The 23,745-nt window shown below is 34.0% G+C and overlaps 2 protein-coding genes across 2 annotated transcripts; both read right to left on the minus strand.

The window, feature by feature from the left end:
- Nucleotides 1–507: 507 nt before the first annotated feature.
- On the minus strand, nt 508–20,818 carry LOC108670096 (the record flags this gene model as incomplete). The annotated part of the gene is given in 8 exon segments (XM_047883510.1): nt 508–583; nt 1,420–1,470; nt 2,080–2,181; nt 3,334–3,407; nt 17,410–17,568; nt 17,982–18,194; nt 18,539–18,648; nt 20,673–20,818. Coding segments are annotated over 8 exon segments (931 nt in total), but the record flags the coding sequence as incomplete, so codon positions are not given.
- On the minus strand, nt 7,101–10,900 carry LOC108670098 (actin-related protein 2/3 complex subunit 5-C-like). The gene is made up of 3 exons (XM_018157549.2): nt 10,709–10,900; nt 10,209–10,312; nt 7,101–9,331 (listed from the first exon to the last, which is right to left on the minus strand). The coding sequence occupies exons 1-3, from the start codon at nt 10,848–10,850 to the stop codon at nt 9,113–9,115; spliced, it is 465 nt and encodes a 154-aa protein (XP_018013038.1). The 5' UTR covers nt 10,851–10,900; the 3' UTR covers nt 7,101–9,112.
- Nucleotides 20,819–23,745: the final 2,927 nt, after the last annotated feature.

Below are 23,745 nucleotides of genomic sequence, written 5' to 3' on the forward strand. Positions count from 1 at the left end.
GCGGTGAAACCTTTATTTTTATATCGTAATGATAATATTCACACTACGGCAATATCTATTATGCGGTGATTGACTTGATCCTGTAACTGTACAACCGCGAGAGCTGTCTCGACGTCCAGCCTGACATAATAATAAGACACTTGTTTTAAGCAGCATTGAGACCTATTATTTATTTTTTTATCGCATTGATAACATTCACACTACGACAATATCTATTATGCGGAGCTGAAGATCCTGTGGTTGACTTGCTCCTGTAACTGTACAACAGCGAGAGCTGTCTCTACGTCCAGCCTGGTATAATAATAAGACACTCGTCTCAAACTATAATATGGCATATAAATTATTTTTATATCCTAATGATAACATTCCAACTACAATAAGACTTAATATTCAACGTCCAGCCTGGTGTAATAGTGAGATACTTGTTGCAAGCTGCAGTGAGACCTATTGCTTATTTTTATATCGTAATGATAGCATTTACACTACGGCAATAAATAAATATATTTATTATGCGGTGCAGAAGATCCGGTGATTGACTTGCTCTTGTAACTGTACAACCGCGAGGGCTGTCTCTACGTCCAGCCTGGGATAATAGTGAGATACTTGTTGCAAACTGCAGTGAAACCTATTGTTTATTTTTATATCATAATGATAACATTCACACTACAATAAGATCTAATATTCATTTTATATCGCAATCATTCAAACTACAATAAGTCCTATTATTTATTTTTATATCGGAATAATAGCATTAAAACTACAATAACAACTATTGTTTATTTCTATATTGGAATGATGGCATTCAAACTACAATAAGACCTATTGTTCATTTTTATATCGTAATGATAAAATTCAATCTACAACAATACCTATTATTAATTTTTATATCGTAATAATAACATTCAATCTACAACAATACCTATTATTAATTTTTATATCGTAATAATAACATTCAAACTACAACAATACATATTATTTATTTTTATATCGTAATAATAACTTTCACACTATAACAATACATATCATTCATTTTTATATAGCATGGACAAGCGCAAGTCGAGACTTAGCAACGGAAGGAAGCCCGTACTTAAATAATTGTTTTTAATTACAATTTATATTTAATATTCATTTATAAAGACAGAATTTTCCGACATCAAATCATAGGGAAAAATATCTGTTAAGGCAGAATGTGCACTGCGTTGACGTTATATTTTCGGTAATATATGAGAAAAAATTCTTTTTAACAAGTTTAAATAAAAGAAATTACGCACATCAATAGTAGTAGGAACAATCAAAATATTTATAAAACAAATCAAATTATATATATATATATAAAGCAGATAACTAAAATAATCATATAAAAATCAAACTTTTACAATTAACGAAATAGACCGACTTGATTTTTTAACGTCAACTCGCCTGTTTGGAACAAAAGATCCGCTTTGTTTCTTCTGGCTGTTCTTCAAGCTCCTGAAAATAACATAGGTAGATTTCTAATTAATTAATCCATAAATAATTAGCGATTCATAAATCATAAATTTCCAAGTAATTAATCAAATTCTGCAATTTCTAAGTAATTAATAAAATTACGAGTATAAAGAATGACCATGATAAATTTATAGTATATTGAACAAATGAATGATATACGAGAAAATGTTAGAGATGTTATCAGTAAATTCAATATTCTGACGACCATTCAATGCCACAAATGAAGCATAAATAAAACAAGTCATCGATGATAAATAGGAAAAATTAATTCAAATTTCAAGCCAAGAAATTTTCAGACCGTCACGAGTAACAACCAGGCATCGAATGCTGCTACACTGAGAAAAATAAATGGGTAGACGAGGCATCAGCTGCCACACGCACCTGAGACGAGGCATCAGCTGCCACACGCACCTGAGATGAGGCATCAGCTGCCACACGCACCTGAGATGAGGCATCAGCTGCCACACGCCCCTGAGATGAGGCTGCAGCTGCCACACGCACCTGAGACGAGGCATCAGCTGCCACACGCCCCTGAGATGAGGCTGCAGCTGCCACACGCACCTAAGACGAGGCATCAGCTGCCACACGCACCTGTGATGAGGCTCTAGTTGCCACACGAAGAGGGTGAGGCGTGTCACGCACAGCTGCCTCTTCCACGCACGGCACTCATCCTGCAGCGTGGCACCCTGACCGCTGCCACGGAAAATTATGCCTCAGTTGACATAACTATCGTATACCGTCAACTGGGGTGACTTCGGCCGCGTTTTTGATTTTGTTTCGCAAACAAAAACGGGGTCGTAAATGCCGGGGTCATAAATGCCAGGGCCGTAAACGAGGTCATAAACGCCAGAGTGACTTTGGCCATCGTTTTGACCCCGCTTTTGTTTGCAAAACAAAATCAAAAACGCGGCCGAAGTCACCCCGGCGGCCGAAGTCACCCCCAGTTGACGGTAGTTACTTATGTCAACTTATGTCAAAATAACGTATATATACTTTCTGCATTACCAGACATCATGCAATCAAGTGAATGCCCAAAATGTACAAGGAAGAGACTAAAACATAAATGACCAAATCAAAATTGTTATGTGACAAAAAAGTTCAATTCATTAGCAATTTCAAACGGACAAGAATTATTAGCGCGTTAACATTAGGGGTATCCTATTAAAATGTACAGTAATTCAAAGATCCTTAAAATGTGAGACAACAGAGGTGGAGCCCGGTTAAAGGATGTTATTGCTGCTCGGATGCAGTCACATCTTGTTAATAAATACAGTTGTGCGCAGTGCGCAGCAGCGTACATCGGTATGACGTTGCGCAACTTCTATATACACTGTGTTAGGAGTTATCGTTCCAGAGTTTTGCTTGCCTACCCGCCCCATTCCGCTATACGCGTTTACGCATTTCTGCTAGAAATTTCCAATCAATTTGCATTTATTTACTAAATTATTTTCTGGAATACTTTGATTTAAATTTTTCTCCATTATTTTCTGGGATCATTTAATTTTAATTACATGCAAAATTTAAAGTCAGTCCAGTATGTTTGGGCAGCCTTGATGGTTGGTTATAAAGACTCTTCATTATATACCGACTAAGAATTAATTTATATTTTATACCAATATTAAACACAAAATAATTCAATTGTTTGCACATACAAAATGGAGTTATACACTCAGAAAATGAAGCCATATTGTCCAACTAACGATACTTTTAGTCCGTTATACAAGCAGAGAGCGGAGGTAGCACTGATATGCATTGTTGCTGAGCCAAACTGGGTCAGAATGACGCACTCAAGCACGAAACAGTAAATTAGGACAAAGTTCCTCTCATTTCTTTGAGTAGACTGACCTGACCTGTCCCTGCACCAGGTCCAAGAACTGCTCCAAGCGCGGCACCACGATCGCGTGGTCCTCCAACGACTCCTGCACAGGGAAGCTTAATAGCTTCTTAATGAGCCTTACTAAGCAGTTAATGAGCCTTATTTGACAGTTAATGAGCCTTACTTGGCAGTTAATGAGCCTTACTTGGCAGTTAATGAGCCTTACTTGGCTGTTAATGAGCCTTAGTTAATAGTTAATTGGCTCTTATATAGCTTCTTAATGAGCCTTACTAAGCAATTATTGAGCCTTACTAAGCAATTAATGAGCCTTATTTGGTAGTTAATGAGCTCTTAAATAGATTCTTAATGAACCATACTTGGCAGTTAATCGGCTCTTATATAGCTTTTTAAGGAGCCTTACTAGGCAGTTAATGGGCTCTTATATTGCAGTTTACGAGCTCTTTTATTGCAGTCAAGGGGCTCTTATATAGCTTCTTAATGATCCTTACTTGGCAATTAATGAGCTCGTATGTTGCAGTTAATTGGCTCTTGTATTGCAGTTAATGAGCCTTACTGTGCAGTTAATTGGTTATGTTGCAGTTAATGGGCTCTTATATTGCAGTTTATTGGCTCTTACATTGCAGTTAATTGGCTCTCATAATGCAGTTAATGAGCCTTACTTTGCAGTTAATTGGTTATGTTGCAGTTCATGGGATTTTGTATTGCAGTTAATTGGCTTTTACATTGCAGTTAATTGGCTCTTATATTGCAGTTAATTAGCTCTTATGTTGCAGTTAATTAGCTCTTATGTTGCAGTTAATTGGCTCTCATATTGCAGTTAATTGGCTCTTATGTTGCAGTTAATTAACTCTTATGCTGTCTCTTATACACATCTAGATGTGTATAAGAGACAGTCATATCATAACGTAACCTTCGTAAGCAATACAACTCTCATATCATGACGTAACCTTCGTAAGCAATACAACTCTCGTATCATGACGAAACCTTCGTAAGCAACACAACTCTCATATCATGACGTAACCTTCTAAGCAATACAACTCTCATATCATGACGTAACCTTCGTAAGCAATACAACTCTCATATTGCTATCTCTCTATCTCTATCGCATATCATAAAGTAACCTGGTCAACCATTGAAACGACAATCATTTTCTCTGTAATTAACAAACTCAGACACTAAATGCATTAATCATTAAAATCAACTCATTAAAATCACAGAGTAATCAACAAAAAAAACCTACAACGCGCACTTACTCGTCAAACTCGTCAGAAGAGAACGCCAGGTCGTCGTCCATTGCACACGCGGTTCATTCAAGGCAAACCGAGACTAGCGGTCAAAGCAATGAATTGATATCGCTACGTGCAAGATAATTCGTTGAATGTAACCACTCATCTGCAATCTAAAAAAAGACCTTCACTATAGTTACATTTTTTGCCTCCATAGCATGGAAATGCGAAACAAAAGTAATCCATTAATCTCAACATTTCGTCTCAACATGACGAAACAGCAACATTTCGTCTCAACATTTATCTCAACAAGTCCAAATGAGAAAAAGAAAATGATTCGTTTTCTATGTTGTTTCAGTGACCACATTACCCATATCTCACGTAAGAGTAAGCTTCAAAAGTAATAACAAGAGATATTGGATAAAAAATACATTTGTGTTGTCTAAGGCCGGATCCCTTAATTGTGAATCAAGTCACGAAAAGTTCAAGAATCAGCAACAGGCCATGGGCCTATTTCTTCAGTGCCGACACTTCTATTCTATTCTATTCTTCAGCGCCGACACTTCTATTCTATTCTATCACTTTATGCGACACTGAATTCGATGCTACAGGAAACTGATCTGCCCCGAGCCTCAGGCTTGTCGAGATATTATCGCAACCTAAGCTACGACATCACGACGCAGGGGGGAATGGGAGAGAGATCTACCATTATTATTATTTATTATTATTTTATAATGCCTCGAGCTCCACAGCGGAAGCAAAGGAGGTTATTAATAATAATTACCTTCCAACGGAAGCAAAGGAGTGTCAAAACTATACTGTTGCAGCAGGTAGTATATACACCGGTACGTTCACAGCAACGACACGGAACGCACTAGTAAAACGACACTGTGCAAGCTAATTGCGTTATGCTCATCCCATACAAGTATGTAAATTTTATCATATGTTTTAATGTTAAAATGTCTTACCGATGAATGGCGTTAGGCTGGGCTTGGCTCAAACTGCAGCAATAATCCCCACAATCCTCACGAAGGCGCTTTTTGCGTAGCTTCTCGTTATTGAGAGAACTCTAAAAGATGACAATTGTTTTGGCTCTCTATTGTGAGTTGCTAGAAAAAATCCTAATTGAAAATTCGTCAGAGCAACTCAATAATTAGAAAATTGAAAACTGATCTAACTAAAGTTTTCGTAAATTGGAAGTATTCAATTCAAAACCTACACCAAGAAAGGGCATAAATTCCAAATTTCATATTTTTTATCTACACAAATATTTTCTTGGGAAAAATATATACTCAAATAAAATCTTGCGATGTATTTAACATAGTTAGCTGAACAGTGAATATTCATTTACTTCAAAATGTGGAGGCTTTCTTTTGCATGGGACATAAGTTGAGTATTATAAAAAGACAATGTGTTGGGATTTGTCCTATAATATTAATATTTTAAGATTGATTTGGAAAATTATCAATTAAATGATGGAGGAAAAATATCAGGAGTGATAAAATTCAACGTCAGTCTCAGCAATTCACTGTCTGAGGCATTTGGCAACTCTAAAGAATGTTTTTAATTTTCATAGCAAATGATCATTATTTATATACCGTACTAATATAATAATTTGAAAGTCAAAACTTACATTGATAATAATTGTATGTTCAACTGGAATAAAGTATTAAAGAGTTCACGCTGTCACATTTAATATAAATAAATCACAATAAGTTTTCAAAAACAAGTAATCAAGTCTTACAGCAAAGACAGGAGATGGATAAATTGGAGTAACTAAGCCTTGGAGCAAAGTTGTTAATGGAAAAGTGTTAATAGAAAATAGGGTCTCATGAAACATTTTTATTCCAATACTGAAGAAACAAATTCAGGAAATAAAGTCCAGAAAACATTCTTAGCTTATGGGTCACAAAGATGATTGATAAACATCATCAGAATCATGCATTAATACATAGAAATTATTTTTATTTAACCTTAACAAAATTTCACAACCAGTAGCCAGAATTTTAACGAGATGCAATAAATACGTTATTCAAGAATATTTACCAGTTCTGTAACTGTAATATTGTAACATTTAATGCTCTAGATTCCTATCAAATGAAAATGTTGATATTTTCACAATGGTTGCTAATATTCTTGCCAGGAATAAATATTTGCTATGTCTCTTCTTTATTCTAAGCAAAACAAAATTCCAAAACAAATGTCACTGCAAAACAAAATGAAATTTGTATTAAATAATACCATACGACTTAATAGCATTATATGAAAATACAATAAAAACGTACACGGAAATAAAATAGAATAAAGTAATCACTAAGTAAAAAAATTGTGTAAAAGGAGAATGTAAATTAATAAATACCAAACAGTAAGTAAATAAATAGCAAAAAGCATGTAAAAGCTTCAAAAACAACAAGAATTTGAGCATAAAAAATAGCAAAGAAGCAACGTCACACAGCGGACAGTATCAGAGCCCTAAACACAGCAGCAAGCAACATTTTAATTGTAAATCATTTTTCATTTCCTGAGTAGCCAAAAGACTTTTTTTCAATATGTGATGTATGATAACGATATTGTCTTTGAAGCTCTACTTGCATAACTATAGAAACCCCTCAATTTTGTCACATTTTTCAAAACCAAAATTAACTAAAATTATAATCGTGAAATCAAGCATCATCAGTAACATCACCTCATCATTAATGTTTTTGCATAACATTATTTAAATTAAATAGGAATGTAAAGATATTTGGAAACTTCCAATAAATTTTAAGTTCAGAACGAGCAAAATCAATAAGCAAAAATTCTTAACTTTTATCATGTTTTATTATCAAAAATGATATGAAATGATAGCTCTTTAAGCATCTTCACTTCCAAAAAAAGTGATATTAAAAAAATTAGGTTCATATGACGGCTAATGCTTGATCACAAAAATAAATCATGGTTAAAGTAAGTCAGAATTAATCATCAAGAAACAATTATTTTTAACCTCTCCTGTCAACTATACAACAATATTTCAAGAGATATACTCATGGAATAACAATAAGTTATTTCACAGTTCACATACCACTCACAGGAAGCACAATATATTTACTAATTGGCAAGCATGAGGAAATTTGTATTATGATAAGCAATTCACATGATTATAATATTATTAATAGATTATTAATCACATACACAAGAATTTGAATATAAGCATATACTATATTATATATTGATTTTTCCAATGTTGAAATCAAGTGGCTGTTCTAGGGAAAAATTACCCACCCAAGATAGAAATAGAATTAAGGATGCACAAAGTTCCATGATCAATTGATTTTATATGAGAATTAGGTCACTGTTGAAATGGCACATTACATTTTCCAGACACGGAAATCATAGAATTATATATGGTCTCAAATATTTCCTAGCCTGATTTCAAAAATATTTCAAATAGCCTGACTCTACATATTTCATTGAACCTCAACATTTGTCCATCACTAACCAAATTTGAAATGTCAAAATGTCAGCTAAGGAGAGGAGAAAAAAAACTTCTTGCAAAAAACTTCACATTTGGAGACAAAGAACTTCTTGTGAAAAATATTACAATGACAAGAATCGAGTATAACCTGGATTAGAGACCAATCATTTGCAAGAGAAAGAGGAAGTTTAATCAAGATTTGTAGCTAAAAGCATGTTCATTACAAGATTTGTTATAATAGTCATCAACAAACATCACAAAGTTTAATTCTAAGAAAAGAACTTGCTATCGTAACAAAAATTAACATATTATTTATGCATGCCAAGTTTTGCATTGATAGCAAAACAGTGTAAAATCACGACACAAAAAGCCATATTGCATAATGAGAAGCTTGTAAATGTCAAGTTATGTTGTGGGGTGTTAAGTAGATTCATAGATGTTTTCAAGCCCTTGAACATTCCAATTGCAAGTTTTTCACTAGTCTTTCTTATAACAAAGGGCTGAGGCTATAATTTTACAAAGATTTCATCAACTCCAAAAAATTTCAATACAATGCATGTCATGTATTTAATGGAATGTAAATATCTCAGTTGTGTAATTTTGAGTTATCATTCAATATCAAATTGAGACATTGTCTTTAACAGTTTGCTTAATAGTCATTTGTGAAAAGAATTAAATTTGTGTAAACAAAAGTTTCTCAAAATATACCAGCAAGAACAACAAACTTGTTCCCTATGTAACAATGTCTATGAAAATGTTGCATTTTGACCAAGAATCATATGAAACATATCTTAAGTTTTATTTTTATTTCATTCTAGGGTTTCATGCTTCAATATAATTTTCAACTCAAATAATTTCCTCAAGCACAGACCAACAAGCAATTAGGTTTTTTAGGCGTGAAGTTTATTTAATAAAAATTGCTTTTTATAATCTGATTGTGCTGTTATGAATGTTGTTTTGTCACTGAAACGTACACCTACAAACTAAGTCTTATGACCAAACATGTTTCTATGTATTGCCAACTAATTCTGAAGTGACAATCAAGTGTTGATAATAGTACAAATAATAGTACTTTGCACTATTGATAATAATGCAAACTGTTGATAGTTACACACGCTTCCTATCAGATAGAACTCTAACAATGCAGCCAATGCCCGCCACATTGAAGACTTTCTCGTGCCACTGCAACAGCAATGCACTCGAACCTTCGCTGGGATTTTCAAAGCCCCTGTAAATGTACTTCATAAGTACATCCAGCAACGACTGGTCTAACTGACCAATAATTTCATCCATCTTTGTTTTGTTGATGGACTTGTTAAGCAGAACCTGCAGACATAAAAATATGGGTCAGGAAAGATGCTTCTGACACTTGTTACCAAATGAGCAGATAAAGCTGGTGAATGTTTGGCCTTGTCTAAATTCAAATATTACTATTAGATCAATTATTATTATTAGACCACTTACTTAGATCAATTAATTAGATTAATTAATTATTAGATCAATTCAGATGGTTTAAGGAATATTTGCATAATATGAGAATATGACTAAAGCACAGCATTAATACTGCTACTGAAGGCTGGATCTTCATTTGTTTGTCCTTAAAAAAGAATAGAATAGATAGTAAGTAATAATAGATAATAAAATAAGGCCCCAAATGCACAAGGTCAATCAATTTGACACAATCCAGCTTGATCCTCAGATATACTAAAGGCATTTCAATCTCATCACTTTAAAACAAAGCAAACATCATCAATTTTTATTATTTAGCATCAATCTTCCCCTCAAAAATCAAACAATCTAAATGAAAAAGAAATCATGTGGAGATTTTGGCATATATATACATTTTTATATTAGATGATTTTGTCCCATTTACAAAATGATCTGGTAATCATCAGTCATTGTTCCAGTAATGGATATAAAAAAAAAAGGTAAGGATGAGAGCAGTAGCTTGCCTGTTTACAAAGATTGAAGGACCGTACATCACATTTATTGATATCAATAAACATCATAACTTGTGCAAGCAACAAACCCTCTACCACCTTTTTGTAATGCAAAAAATACTATTACAGCATAGTTAACAGAAGATTAGAACAAAAATTTAGACCTAGTACATAGGTATATTTGCAGAAAGCACTTCAAACTAGCTTAGACTTCGAATTATTGAAAAAAATGAAGGCTTCAAGACAATAATTCCTGTTCTTACCTTCATCACTAGACTGAGGGCAAGATCCTTGGCTTGTTCATTGCAGCCTTTGCTGGCTGAAGGGGCATTAGCCAGCAGCAAGCGCAGTGCTTCTTGCTCTTCACCTAGAAAAACACAAAATTTCTTAGTTTATAACTTCTAGTTGCAACTTATTGTATTGCCAAAATGCATAATTTTATTATTTTATTAATTGTTTTGCCAATAATTGCATATAAAAAACAGTTGGCAACATGGTATTACCCTTCAAAAAACAAAAAACAGGCTTATGCATTTAATTCTGCAAGATGTTAACTATCTATAACTTTTTCCTGACATCACAACTCATTTATTACTTCTCCATATCAAGCTGCTGTAGCTAAGAATTATCGCAAAATCTCAATACAGAAAATTCATTATCTAAACAATAGTAATAAATATCATTATCGGCAGAGGGAAATAGGGCTCAATCAAAATATAAATCAAATTTCCATACAAAATGCATAGGTTATTTTGTTGCTCACCTTTATTCAGAAGGTTTATGACAGTATCTTCATCAATGCCAGCAGGCAATGTCACTTCTCCATCTTCTTCTCTGAAATTATCCTCATTATATTGATCAACATCTAACTGACGAAATTCGGAACTTGATGTATTTTTTGACATGGTAAAAAAGATTTGAATTCTCAGAAGAAGCTGATATGGAATATAGTAGATGTCTGAAATAAAAACAATCATTAAAAATGTAATTGCCTCCACTTACTATGTTATTACTTGCTTAATTGCCTCTAGAGAGGCAAAAAATGTTTTTGCTGCTTGTTCATTGGCTAAATTAGAGTTATACCACAGATTGGAAAAAGTGTTCCTGACTCAAAAATGGCTTTCCATGGCCAGAAACAGGGATTCAAAGCTCAAAGAAACAGGCCCACAGCTCATAAATCTATGAATTTATTGCACCAAAAGCTCAGTCATGGCTGGTTAGCGTAAGTGGAAGAAATTCAATAGCAGATGGATTCATAAGCCTGTTAACAAACTCTGCTTATGGCTTAGGTCAAACTAAAAAAATGCCACTAATTCTACAGTACAAATAAAATAGTAAATGAATTAAATTGAACTCCACAGTGCAATCCAGGAGAGGAAATCCATATGAAGTTTGTAGCGTGAAGCTAGGAAGTACGTACCTACTATCAGCTAAATGTCATATGTGCAAAACAGCAGTAGCTACTGTACTGGAGCGGCATTCATGCACATTGTACTGCTAAAAAAACATACTACCCTTAAACGGGGTAATAAGGGATGGTTTTGAGTGTTTTTCCTTAATAACTTCTTACCAAGGAACATTTCATAAAAAAGTTTGGGCTCATTTTAAAGGTATTTGCAAGGACCATCATATCTCTGAAAAAATTCCATATGCTATTTGTAAGGTGCCAGATGCAAAATAAAAGCCTCCTGAACTAACCCAGGGAATGGGGTAATAAGGGACACTTGAAATAAAACTCAATTTTAAAACGTTTGAAGCATGCAGAGTGTACCGTACTCATCCTTTACTAACAGCACCCTGAAGTCTTCCTCTTCCTTTGTAGACAATGTAGATGCAGAATAAATTAAATTTTCTGTGATTTTTGCTTGTTTTTCCTTTATCGATATATTAACTTATCCATATATTACCATATTATTGATGTGATATTACCTAATACATGGACATGCCATTGAGCATTGACAACAACCTTGTCCACTGCAAGCTTCATATCAGCAGCCTTATAGCATTTTTTCTGTAGGTAAGCTTACAGGATGGCTTGTAATTTTGCACAATTTTAATTGAGTTGAGTGAATTCACTATAACAAAAAAAAAAAAATATTGTAAATACATACCTGAAACACAGAGGAATATTTTAGTAACAACCTTCGTATTCTTTTACAAAAATATCATAGTTTAGGTTAGTTATTTTTCATTCTATATTGCCCGGTGAACAATTCTATCTATGACATTCTATGTGCAGTTTGGTCATGACCAATGATGCACTAATTTTTTGTCAAGTGAAATTTTTTTGCTGAGCAAGGTACGTATATCTAATCAAAATTCTTTGTTGTTAATTAATTTTTTGGTGAACTGGAGCCTTTGCTAACCAAGGCTTTACTGTAAATGCATTTTTAGGAGTGTCCCTTATTACCCCATTGTGCAGAAATGGCAACAATTTTTTTCTGGAATGAGATACGCAAATTTGGTCAATCACATTTTCAAGGCAACACCTGTGTGCAACTTTTATGTAAGTAAAATTTTTTCCAGTGAATCTTTTTTTGCTGCAGACCTTAGCAGAGTTACTTTTCCAAATCTTACTTTTCATACTTTTTTTCAAGGATTTTTTTGAGGTACCGTAAAATGGGGTAACTTTGACCACTTTTTTTTCAAAATGATGCCATTTTTTTACTAGATAAGTTAAACTTAAATTGAAACATGCAAAATACAGGTCTATACTCTAGCTTTACTCACCATAAATTGCTGGCTCCTGCCTCTCATAGTTTTGATGTAATTTCAAAACCGACAGGCTTTAAATAATAGCTTTTTTCGTGGGTCACATTTTTAATTTTTTAACCTATTAGATATGCAAACTTTTTAAATCTTTCTATTTTGTTACGTAGCCTCTGTATTAGGCCTTTGATGGCCATTGACAAAATTTTTCTGTCGAATAGTTTTTGAGTTTTGGGGGTTTTTGTTAAAAAAACGAAAAGTGGTCAAAGTTACCCCGCCAGTCAAAGTAACCCCATTTTACGGTAGTAAATGTATGATTTTTTAACTTGCTTTATGCTACATAAATAGGAAAAACATTAAAACTTGTGACACTACTTTTTGTTTTGCAATATTTTAATTAGTTTAGCTGCTACAACATTTCTACAAAATTTGGAGGACTGTCCTTTATTTCCCTGCCTGTCCCTGATTAGCCCGTTTGACAGTATATAAAGTGAACCCAACCAGTTGTAATATAAGTTTGATGTTGGAGCAACTTCACTGTAATCATTTGTTTATAAATAATAACAGATAAGCATTGATTTGTCAACAAGGTATTATTTAGTTCATAAGTACATGAGTGTTCTGTCCATAGTGAAATACCGGTATTGCAAATTTTGGTTGCCTTAGTCTGGAAATATGGTGCATTATAATTTTGTCTGAATTGTTATTGTTCCTGAACAGTTCTCATCAAGTTGTTTATTGTCATCATTATTGGCGCCATAATGATCCTGGAGTCTAAGTGTACTGTCAAATGGGGTAAAAAGGGATGGTTTTGAGCATTTTTTGTTAATAACTTCTTACCATGAAACATTTCAGAAACAAGTTCAAGCTCATTTTATAGCTCTTTGCAAGGGCTATTGAATGGCATCTTAAAAAAAATTCCATATGCTACTTGTAAGGTGCCAGAAGCAAAATAAAACCATCCCAATTTACCCCTGGGAACGGGGTAATCCGGGACACTTGCGAAAAAAGTTAATTTTACAATGTTTGAAGCATGCAGAGTGCACTCATCCATTACTAACAGTATTCTGAAGTCCTCTTCTTTCATTGTAGATAATTTAGATGTAAAATAAATGACATTTTCTGTGATTTTTACTCGTTTTTCCTTTATTGATATGCAGAGGTGGGCAGTAGCACGCTACATATAGCGGCCGCTACATTTTCGGTAGCAGTAGCAGTAGCGCACTACATTTAAGCAATTATAGCGGTAGCAGTAGCGCCCGCTACATATTTAAGTACCGATAAGAGGTTTTGCCACTACAGCACTACCGCTACATTTATAGATAAAGCCTTTTGATTTTACTTTATAGTATTATATATTATTTAAAAACCAGCATGATACATACATAATATAAATTACAGAATAAAGCTGTATGAAAGATTTTGGTGTAATGTTGTCAACCTCAGCCTGTTACTAGTGTCAACATGTTAGTTGTTACTCGTTAAGTTGTTACCAGTTACCACTTACAGGTATTTTTTCATGTCTCAGTTTCCTTACAGTTATTTTTACAGTTATTTTTATGTTTCACCGTCCCTACATGGATGTATACTTTAATGTACCAATCTCAAAAATATTTCACATAGGGTATACGTGGTGACCCAAAAAAAATTTGCTAAAGGTAAAGGCTTATAACTCAAAAAGTATTAAACATAGAAACATTAAATAAAAAACCACATGAAAGAGTACCTATAACTTCAAGTTTTATTCAGATTACAGTAAATGTTCAAAATGACCTTGCTGTTGAATATGCAGCTTAATACGTTTTTCAAAATTTACGGTTACTGCAGACAAGGTATCCTGGTCAATAAGCGCAAGAGCTTCACGAATTGCTATCTTCAGATTGTCAATGCTGCTTGGTCTTGTACTGAATACTTTTTCTTTCACATAACTCCATAGGAAGAAATCCAAAGGCGATTCATTAATTCTTTCTTCAATCATGGCAATGTTTTTTTCTGATCTTCCAGTTCTTTGCTGTCCTGAATGACCTTTATTTTGATTTAGGATCGTTCCTTTATCTTTCCACTGACGTATCCACTTCTTGATTGTGTTGAGACTAAATTCTTGTCTGTATTTGGTGGAATAACCTCTCTTTATTTTGGTTGGTGAAGTTTTCAGGTAAAATTGTTTGACAATGAAAACTCGTTGCTCAGAATTTAGCTGCATTGTAGGGGAATCTTGATCTTAAAAAAATAATGAGTTTTAGATATGAAATATATAGAGAACTTTGGTAACATGGATATCAAATAAAACTTGAAGTTATACTCTTTCATGTGGTTTTTATTTCATCTTTCTACGCTTAATACTTTTCAAGTTATGAGCCTTTACTTTTAGCAACTTTTTTGGGGGTCACCCTGTATATACAAATAAAAAGACTGATTTTTTATATGTATATGTGGTTAATTTTTGAGATTGGTAGATTAAAGTAGACAACCATGTAGGGAAGATAAAGCATAAAAATAACTGCAATTTTCATTTAATGTATCTAACCCGTACTAGTTCGAATAGGTTAATTGCAATTAAGTTGCATTGATATGTTTTGAAAATGTTTTAATATCATTAAATGTTTATGATTAAATCCCAATAGAAGAACAATAAATATTTAGAGATTTCCAATAATTTTGGCCATTGTAGCCGCTAATGTAGCAGCGCTACATTTTACTGTAGCGGTAGCACTCGCTACAATCTAGTGGTAGTGCCCGCTACATTTAGAGCATGTAGCGGTAGCGGTGCTACATTTCAAAATAGTGCTGCCCAGCTCCGTTGATATGATATTACCATATTCATTAATTACTGTATTATTAATGTGATATTAAAGCATCCATGGACATGCCATTGAGCATTGACAACCTCATATCAGCAGCCATGTAGCATTTCTTCTGTATCTGTAAGCTTACAGAATGGTTTGTAATTTTGCACAATTTTAATCAAGTCAAGTGATTTCACTATAACAAAAAAAAAAAAATTGTGAAAAACATACCTGAAACAGAAAATAACGTTTTAGTGACAACCATCATATGTTTTAGAGAAATAAATCATAGTTTAGGTCAATTACTTTTCATTCTGTGATGCCTGGTGCACAATTCTATATATAGCATTCTATGTACAATTTTGTAATGACTGATGATGCACTAATTTATTTTTTGATAAGTGAATTTTTTTTGCTGAGCAAGGTAAATGTAATAAAAATTCTTTGTTGTTAATCAATTTTTTTGTTAACTGGAGCCTTTGCTAACTGAGGTTCTACTGTAAATCTATTTTTAAGGGTGTCCCTTATTAACCCATTTTGCGGAAATGGCCGCCATTTTTTCTTGGAATGAGATACCGTCAACTGGGGCTACTCGGGATGATTTCGAATGTATTTCATTCATAACTTCTTACCATGAAACATTTCATAAACAAATTTAGGCTCATTTCAAAGCTCTTTGCAAGGGCTATCACATGGCTTCTCCAAAAAAATTCCATATGCTATTCGTTAGGTGCCAGAAGCAAAAAAAAGAGTGTCCCAAGTAGCCCCATCGCACGGGGCTACTCGGGACACTTGGAATAAAACTTCATTTTAAAACATTTGAAGCATGCAGAGTGTACTCATCCATTACTAACAGTACTCTGAAGTCCTCCTCTTTCATTGTAGATGATGTAGAGGTAGAATAAATGACATTTTCTGTGATTTTTACTTGTTTTTCCTTTATTGATATATTACCATACACATTAAGAGGCCGGTTCAGCTCGGCCAGCAGCACAACAGGCGGGACTATCTGCTATGGGATTCTTCACTAAATTGGTTCGCTCTAACTTCACTCGTTATTGAATTATATTGCAGTTAATTGGCTCTTATGTTGCAGTTAATTGGCTCTCATATTGCAGTTAATTGGCTTTTATATTGCAGTTAATTGGCTCTTATGTTGCAGTTAATTGGCTCTCATATTGCAGTTAATTGGCTCTTATATTGCAGTTATTTGGCTCTTATATTGCAGTTAATTGGCCCTTATATATCGTAGTTAACCGGCTCTTATATTGCAGTTAACGGGCTCTTATGTTGCAGTTAATTGGTTCTCATATTGCAATTAATTTATATATATATCGTTGCAGTTAATCAATTCCTCTATTTATTAGAATATGTTAACATTGTTGACTACTTCATACCTTTTATGAGATTTGAAAATATTCAACCGAAGAATTGTAAATTTGCCAAACAGTTTTTGTATTAAATTCTAAGACAAATCACATCATTATTTCTGTATCAATTAATAACTGCCTGTGATAAGGCACAATTTTTTGGTCCTTTAATTCCAAGATAAACAAACTTAAAAAATTAATTTACAAGGCCCGTTTAATGTAAAATATAAGTTAAAAGTTTAATGTATAATATATAAATATGAAATAAGATTGATATCATCCCCAAAAAATGCATATCAACTTAACAATTAAGAATAAAGATCTATATAATATATAAATATAAAAAAATTTGATATCCTCCCCAAAAATGCATATCAACTTAACAATTATGAATAAAAATGTGTATAATATATAAATATAAATTTGATATCCTTCCCGATAAATGCATATCAACTTAACAATTAAGAATAAAGATCTGTATAATATATAAATATAAAAAAATTTGATATCCTCCCCAAAAAGTGCATACAACTTAGCAATTTAGAATAAAGAGAACCTTTTTATTGATGAAGTTGATAACAATTTAGAATAAAGATAACCTTTTTATTGAAGAAGTTAACTCTGGTGAAGGTGACAGCCTCCCTGACGACAGCGTCACGCTCAGCCCGCAGCGTGAGGCCTGCAGCAGCAGCAGCTGAGGGCACCTCACTCATGCTGGGGTGTGTGAGCAGGTCTTCACTCATGTGGATTACAAGCCACTGGAGTGAGTGAATAGGAATTGAATTATTATGGAATATAATGGATTATCATTATATGAATTATTTCATATCAATATCATGAATTATCATGGAATATAATAAATAATAGTTCGAGGTAATGATAAAAATGGGCGTTCTACACAAAAATCAGTCGACACAACACATCAGTTGACACAACACATCAATTGACACAAAACATCAGTCGACACAACACATCAGTTGACACAACACATCAGTCGACCCAACACATCAGTTGACACAANACACAACACATCAGTCGACACAATACATCAGTTGACACAACACATCAGTCAACACAACGCATCAGTCGACACAACACATCAGTCTACACAACACATCAGTCGACACAACACATCAGTCAACACAACACATCAGTCACAACAAACACTCACCTTCGTACTCTCTGCTAGAGTATCGGATTTTTTCGCCGCTTTCTCTAGCAGTTTCTCTTGCTTTAACCTTTCTTTCTCTTCCATCTTTTGCATTCTTACTCGCTCCCGTTCTCTCTTCCGTTCTTCTACGCCCATTTTCTTGTTTAAAATTTTTCGTTTGTTCGTTCCTATTCGTGGCATCGCCGGTGATTCGAAGGTTTCGATGTGCTGTGACTGGAATTTAAATTAGTAATGAATTATGAAATTGAAATTAGGATTGGAATTGGGTTGCACGTCGGGTTCCGGTCAGACCTTTAGACTCATTCGACTTAGGCTTAAATTTACTATTCAGCTCGATGCTTCTTTACCGTTACGCTCGCACTGATAGAGATAAACATTTAATATAGAAATTTAATATTAATACTCGTTTAGTAATAGATATAATTATAAAAAATTAATTGTTCATATGAAACAGTACACAAAATATAAATAGAGCTAAAAATTATACTAGAAAACATTTCTATCGGCAAAAAGTTTTAATAATTATGACTCATCGTGAATTCATATGTTAAAGTAACCTGGTTTGCTGCGGTAAATATCGGAGCGAGACGTTTGGGACATCCAACCGAGGCTTCGGTCATGGAAACGTCGGAGTCCCGCACTCGCCGACGCTTGCCACTAGATCGTCCTAGTTGTTATAAAATAGGTAAATATTCTTCGAAATCTGAATAATTCGTAAATGTAAGAATAATTTGGTTCAAATGATATGAATTACTGAATGGAAAATAAATGTATATGACAATACTCGTCGGCGGCGTCTCGCACTCGCCGACGCTTGCCGCCGCTAGATCGTCCTATTTTATTAGAAAAATAGATAAATATTCTCCGAAAGCTGAATAATTCGTCGAGGTATGAATAATATGGGTTAATCTGTATGCATTACCATGGGGCCATACTTTCAAAAAAAAAAAAAAAAAAAAAAAAAGAGATCATAAGTTCATCAGCCAATCATTGGCGGCATTTATTCAAGCAAAATCCACCAATCATAGACAAGAAAATAGAGCGTAAATACTTAGGTTAACTTAGCGAATTTTGAAAGTATGGCCCCTGAACGGAAACTAAATATATATAGACAGACTCGTCCGCGGCGTCTCGCACTCGCGTACGCTTGCATGATCGTCCTAGTTTGATAGAAGGGAAATTTTTCTTAAAAATCTGGATAATCCATATAGGTATATGAATAATATGTGCCCAATCATTCAAATTACTAAATTGAAATTAGATATATACACTACAATGCACAGGGCGGGTAATGAATAAGACAGCGAATGTTGCTATGAACAGTTACCGGTATCTTCATTACCTTGCTAACACATACGAGCCTGGAAAAATAGAAAATGTAACACCATACCATGCTGCAATTTCAGCGGTTGAAAATGAAGGTTTTTGCATTTCGTCGGAATTATGACGAAAGAAGGTGAAAGAAATATGACGAAAGAATGAAAGAAAGAAGAAAGTCCAATTTTGCCCATATTAGTGTACTTGGTACTGAGGCATCGATCGCTCAGGGCGAGTAAAATCACGATATTATCTTACCAAAATAGTTGATGTCAAGAACGAGATTTTTTCTTTCCTTAAATAGCCTGCATAAATACTTATCCAAATACTATAATCTTCAAAGAGATTAAGATTAATTATTTCGTTCACAGTCAATTGAGTTTCGACATTATTTGTACTCTAACCTTCTCGATTTATTGTAGGGAAAAAAATTGCTTGTCTATCATCTTGAATAAGCAATACGTAATAATAATAAATCTTCCTTCATTGATAAGATACATTTCCACGTATTGTATCTAGAGCAAACATAGCAAGTTTATCAAAATAATACCACAGAAAACCAAAGTGCATCGGACCAATCAGGATAAACATTTATTTTGACAGATATTGAGCCCCAATGCATAAAAATGAACGTATATATAAGGAGGTAATAAGTTGATGTAAAAGGCGTGTTCTACGCAAGAAATTATAACTACGACGTAGAATACGTTGCTTTGCTATTAATCCTTCAAATTTCAAAAACCTGTATTTCAATAGACAATAAAAGCCTAAAATTCAAGCCATTTTTGCAGTCTATGTACTGAACGATAGTCAAAAATTAATTACTTTACTTATTCGCAACGTGAAGCATTAGATTCTACACGGTAAGAGTATAAACACCAATATATTTAAATACTGTAGTTTGATAATATAAACTTTGGTGGTTTATTTTAGTATTTAGTACAGTTTAACGTAGTACTTTAATAGTTTAAATACTGTACAGGACTCAGACGATTAGCTAATTTATTTCTCACCTGAAGTATTATTTATTATTATTTACAAAGTTAATTATCATTATATACAGAGCTTATTTATTTCTCACCTGAAATATTAATTATTATTTATTAACAGAGTTTATTATTATTATTACATGGAGCTTATTTATTTCTCTCCTGAAGTATTATTTATTATTATTTACAGAGTTTATTTATTATTTACAGAGTTTATTCTTATATACAGAGATTATTCTTGTTTACAGATTTTATCATTATTTACAAAGTTTATTATTATTATATACACAGCTTGTTTATTTCTCACCTGAAGTATTATTTATTATTATTTAGAGTTTATTTTTATTATTATTATTATTATATACAGAGCCTATTTATTTCTCACCTGAAGCATCATTATCCACAACACTTCTATTAATTTCTCGCACAAACGTCACTTCATTCTCATTAACCTCGATGTCATCGTCAACTTCATCGCGTTCATCGTCGCTGCTTACGAGGATAACGTCGCTGTCTCCGTGGCTAGCAGAACTATGCGTATTTTGCTGCGTGTTTAGTAAATTAAATTCTTTATTTTTGTAGGTGCCTGTTGACTTCTGGTTTGCTAGTCGAGTTGCGAGGTCAGGGAGTCTGAGTAAAAATATTTGTGGAATTAAAATCGCATTCATAATGTGAGGAATTTAAAATCGTGTCAATAAAGGAGCGGAATAACTTACGACTCTCATATCATGATATAACTTTCGTAAGCAATACAACTCTCATATCATGACGCAACCTTCGTAAGCAATACAACTCTCATATCATGACGATAATTAAATTTTCAGCAATCAATAACTTCATTCCTTAAGGAATTCCTTTCCCACTCCTCCCTCCCCCCCCCTCACCGAATTCCTGGCCGCCGTCACTGCGCTGCCAGACGGAATGCCCTTCCTGCCGCTCAGATTTACACTCGCTGGCTGAGAAGCACGGTCATGGAGTTTGCCTCTCCTTGAACCGGCCTCTTAATTACCGTATTATTGATGCAATATTACCGTATCCATGAACATGCCATTGAGCATTTACAACAACCTTGTACATTGCAAGCTTCATATCAGCAGCCTTATAGCATTTTTTCTGTATCTGTAAGCTTACAGGACGGCTTGTAATTTCACACCATTTTAATTGGGTTAAATGAATTTACTATAAAAAAAGATTGTGAAAAACATACCTGAAACAGAAAGGAATGTTTTAGTGACAACCATCATATGTTTTGGAGAAACAAACTATAGTTCAGGTCAATTACTTTTCATTCTATGATGCCTGGAGCACAATTCTATATACTGTCAACCGGGGCTACTCGGGACAGTTTTGATCATTTTTTTGTTAATAACTGTTAATAACTTCTTATGATGAAACATTTCAAAAACAAGTTTAGGCTCATTTTATAGCTCTTTGTGAGGGCTATCGAATGGCATTGTCAGGACACTTGCAATAAAACTTAATTTTAAAATATTTGAAGCACGCAGAGTGTATTCATCCATTACTAACAGTACTCTGAAGTCCTCCTCTTTCATTGTAGATGATGTAGAGGCTGAATAAATGACATTTTCAGTGATTATTACTTGTTTTTCCTTTATTGATGATATTATCATAAACATTACTTACTGTCAACTGGGGTGACTTCGGCCACGTTTCTGATTTTGTTTTGCAAACAAAAACGGGGTCGTAAATGCCGAGGTCATAAACGCCAGGGTCGTAAACAAGGTTATAAACGCTGGAGTGACTTTGGCCATCGTTTATGACCCCGCTTTTGTTTGCAAAACAAAATCAAAAACATGGCCAAAGTATTATTGATGTGATATTACTGTATTATTGATGTGATATTACCATATCCATGAACATGCCATTGAGCATTTACAACAACCTTGTCCACAGCAAGCTTCATATCAGCAGCCTTTTAGCATTTTTTCTGTATCTGTAAGCTCACAGGATGGCTTGTAATTTCACACCATTTTAATTGGGTTGGGTGAATTTACTATAAAAAAATATAACTCAGTACTCACTGCAGTGAGTGACAGAGAGCGCATTTTCTAGTCGACGAAATCTTCAGGTCATAGACGAACGGACAGGTAATGATTAAATAATTTTTGATAAATTTTAATAATACTACTTTGCTTTTCTTCAAGTTTTTTTTTATTTTACCAAGTATTTCAGTTTAAAACTTGTATAAATAATTGTGAAGTGCAATACAGCTTGCCATTGTACCTGTCAACATAACATTAACAAATTAAAAGCAAAAAGCAATAAATTTATGAAGAAATGCGTGTAACTGAGGTCAAAATTATTATTAGTGGATGTTTTTCTGTGCATATGTTTTTCTGTGTCTGTATAAGGAAGAATGTTGCTTTCATTAATTAATAAATAATCTTGAAGATTGGAGTAATTTTGCATTACAACAGTAAGTTACAACTTTATTTACACTCCAAGACTATTTTGCATTGCTATACTGCAGACACAACAACTGCGGTGACTGGTGAGGGTTGATTTAAAATCTTCATTGAGCAGCTGGCAGCCGCCCACGGTGCAGAGAGTGGATGAATATTGCAAGATCTTTGGCGATGCTTCAGTAGCAAAATTTATGCCTTCAGAAGATCTTGCCGACACATTTAGATTGAAATTCTTGCATTTAATATATTTGTCAGTCTTTGGCCAACTATTTAGAAAAAAGTAAGGTTTCCGGTACATTGGATTTCAGGATGCAGTAAAGCTTGTCCGGAAATCGGTTGTGATGAGTTCCCGCCAAAAAAATGTAAACAGAATGTACCGTCAACCGGGGCTACTCAGGACTGGCGGGGTAACTCGGGACAGTCCTCCGACATGGCGTAAAACTGTTATAGTAGCAAAACTAATTGGAACATTGCAAAACTAAATATAGTGGCGTAAACGTCAACATTTTTCCTATCTATGTAGTATAAAGGAAGTCGAAAAATACTACATTTACTAGCTTTGAAAAATTCTTGACAAAATGGTGAAAAACGCTATTTTGAAAAGTTACTTCTGCTAAGGTATGTAGCAAAAAAAATATTCGCTGTATTAAAAAATTTTACTTACATAAAAGATGTACCCAGGTGTTGGCTTGAAAACATAATTGACGGAATTGTCCTATCTCATTCCAAAAAAAAAAATGGCGGCCATTTCCGCACGGCGGGGCTACTTGGGCCATTTGGAAAAATTTTCCATTTGGAAAAATTCAATAATTATTCCAATCCTCAAACCGGGCAAACCCGGTAACCAGGGCTCTTCCTACCACCCTATCTCCCTCCTCTGCCCTGCAGCCAAGATCCTAGAGCGACTTGTGCTCCCTTACATCTCGGGCTCTCTCACTGTTGCAGGGAGCATAATTGAGCTAGGTTTTAGCACATTCCTTACTGCCTTCTCCCATTTAGCTGATTTTAACCTATATCTGATGTATTCATTAT

The sequence above is a fragment of the Hyalella azteca genome, unplaced genomic scaffold (genome assembly GCF_000764305.2).
Source record: "Hyalella azteca isolate HAZT.00-mixed unplaced genomic scaffold, Hazt_2.0.2 contig13122, whole genome shotgun sequence".
Classification (NCBI taxonomy): Eukaryota; Metazoa; Arthropoda; class Malacostraca; order Amphipoda; family Hyalellidae; genus Hyalella; species Hyalella azteca.

Excerpts from the sequence above, each read along its gene's own strand:
- LOC108670098 (XM_018157549.2), bottom strand. The coding sequence starts at position 10,850 with ATGTCAAAAAATACATCAAGTTCCGAATTTCGTCAGTTAGATGTTGAT. Across the intron at positions 10,313-10,708 it reads CATAAACCTTCTGAATAAAG|GTGAAGAGCAAGAAGCACTG; the intron begins GTGAGCAACAAA and ends GTGTTTTTCTAG. Across the intron at positions 9,332-10,208 it reads CCCTCAGTCTAGTGATGAAG|GTTCTGCTTAACAAGTCCAT; the intron begins GTAAGAACAGGA and ends TTATGTCTGCAG.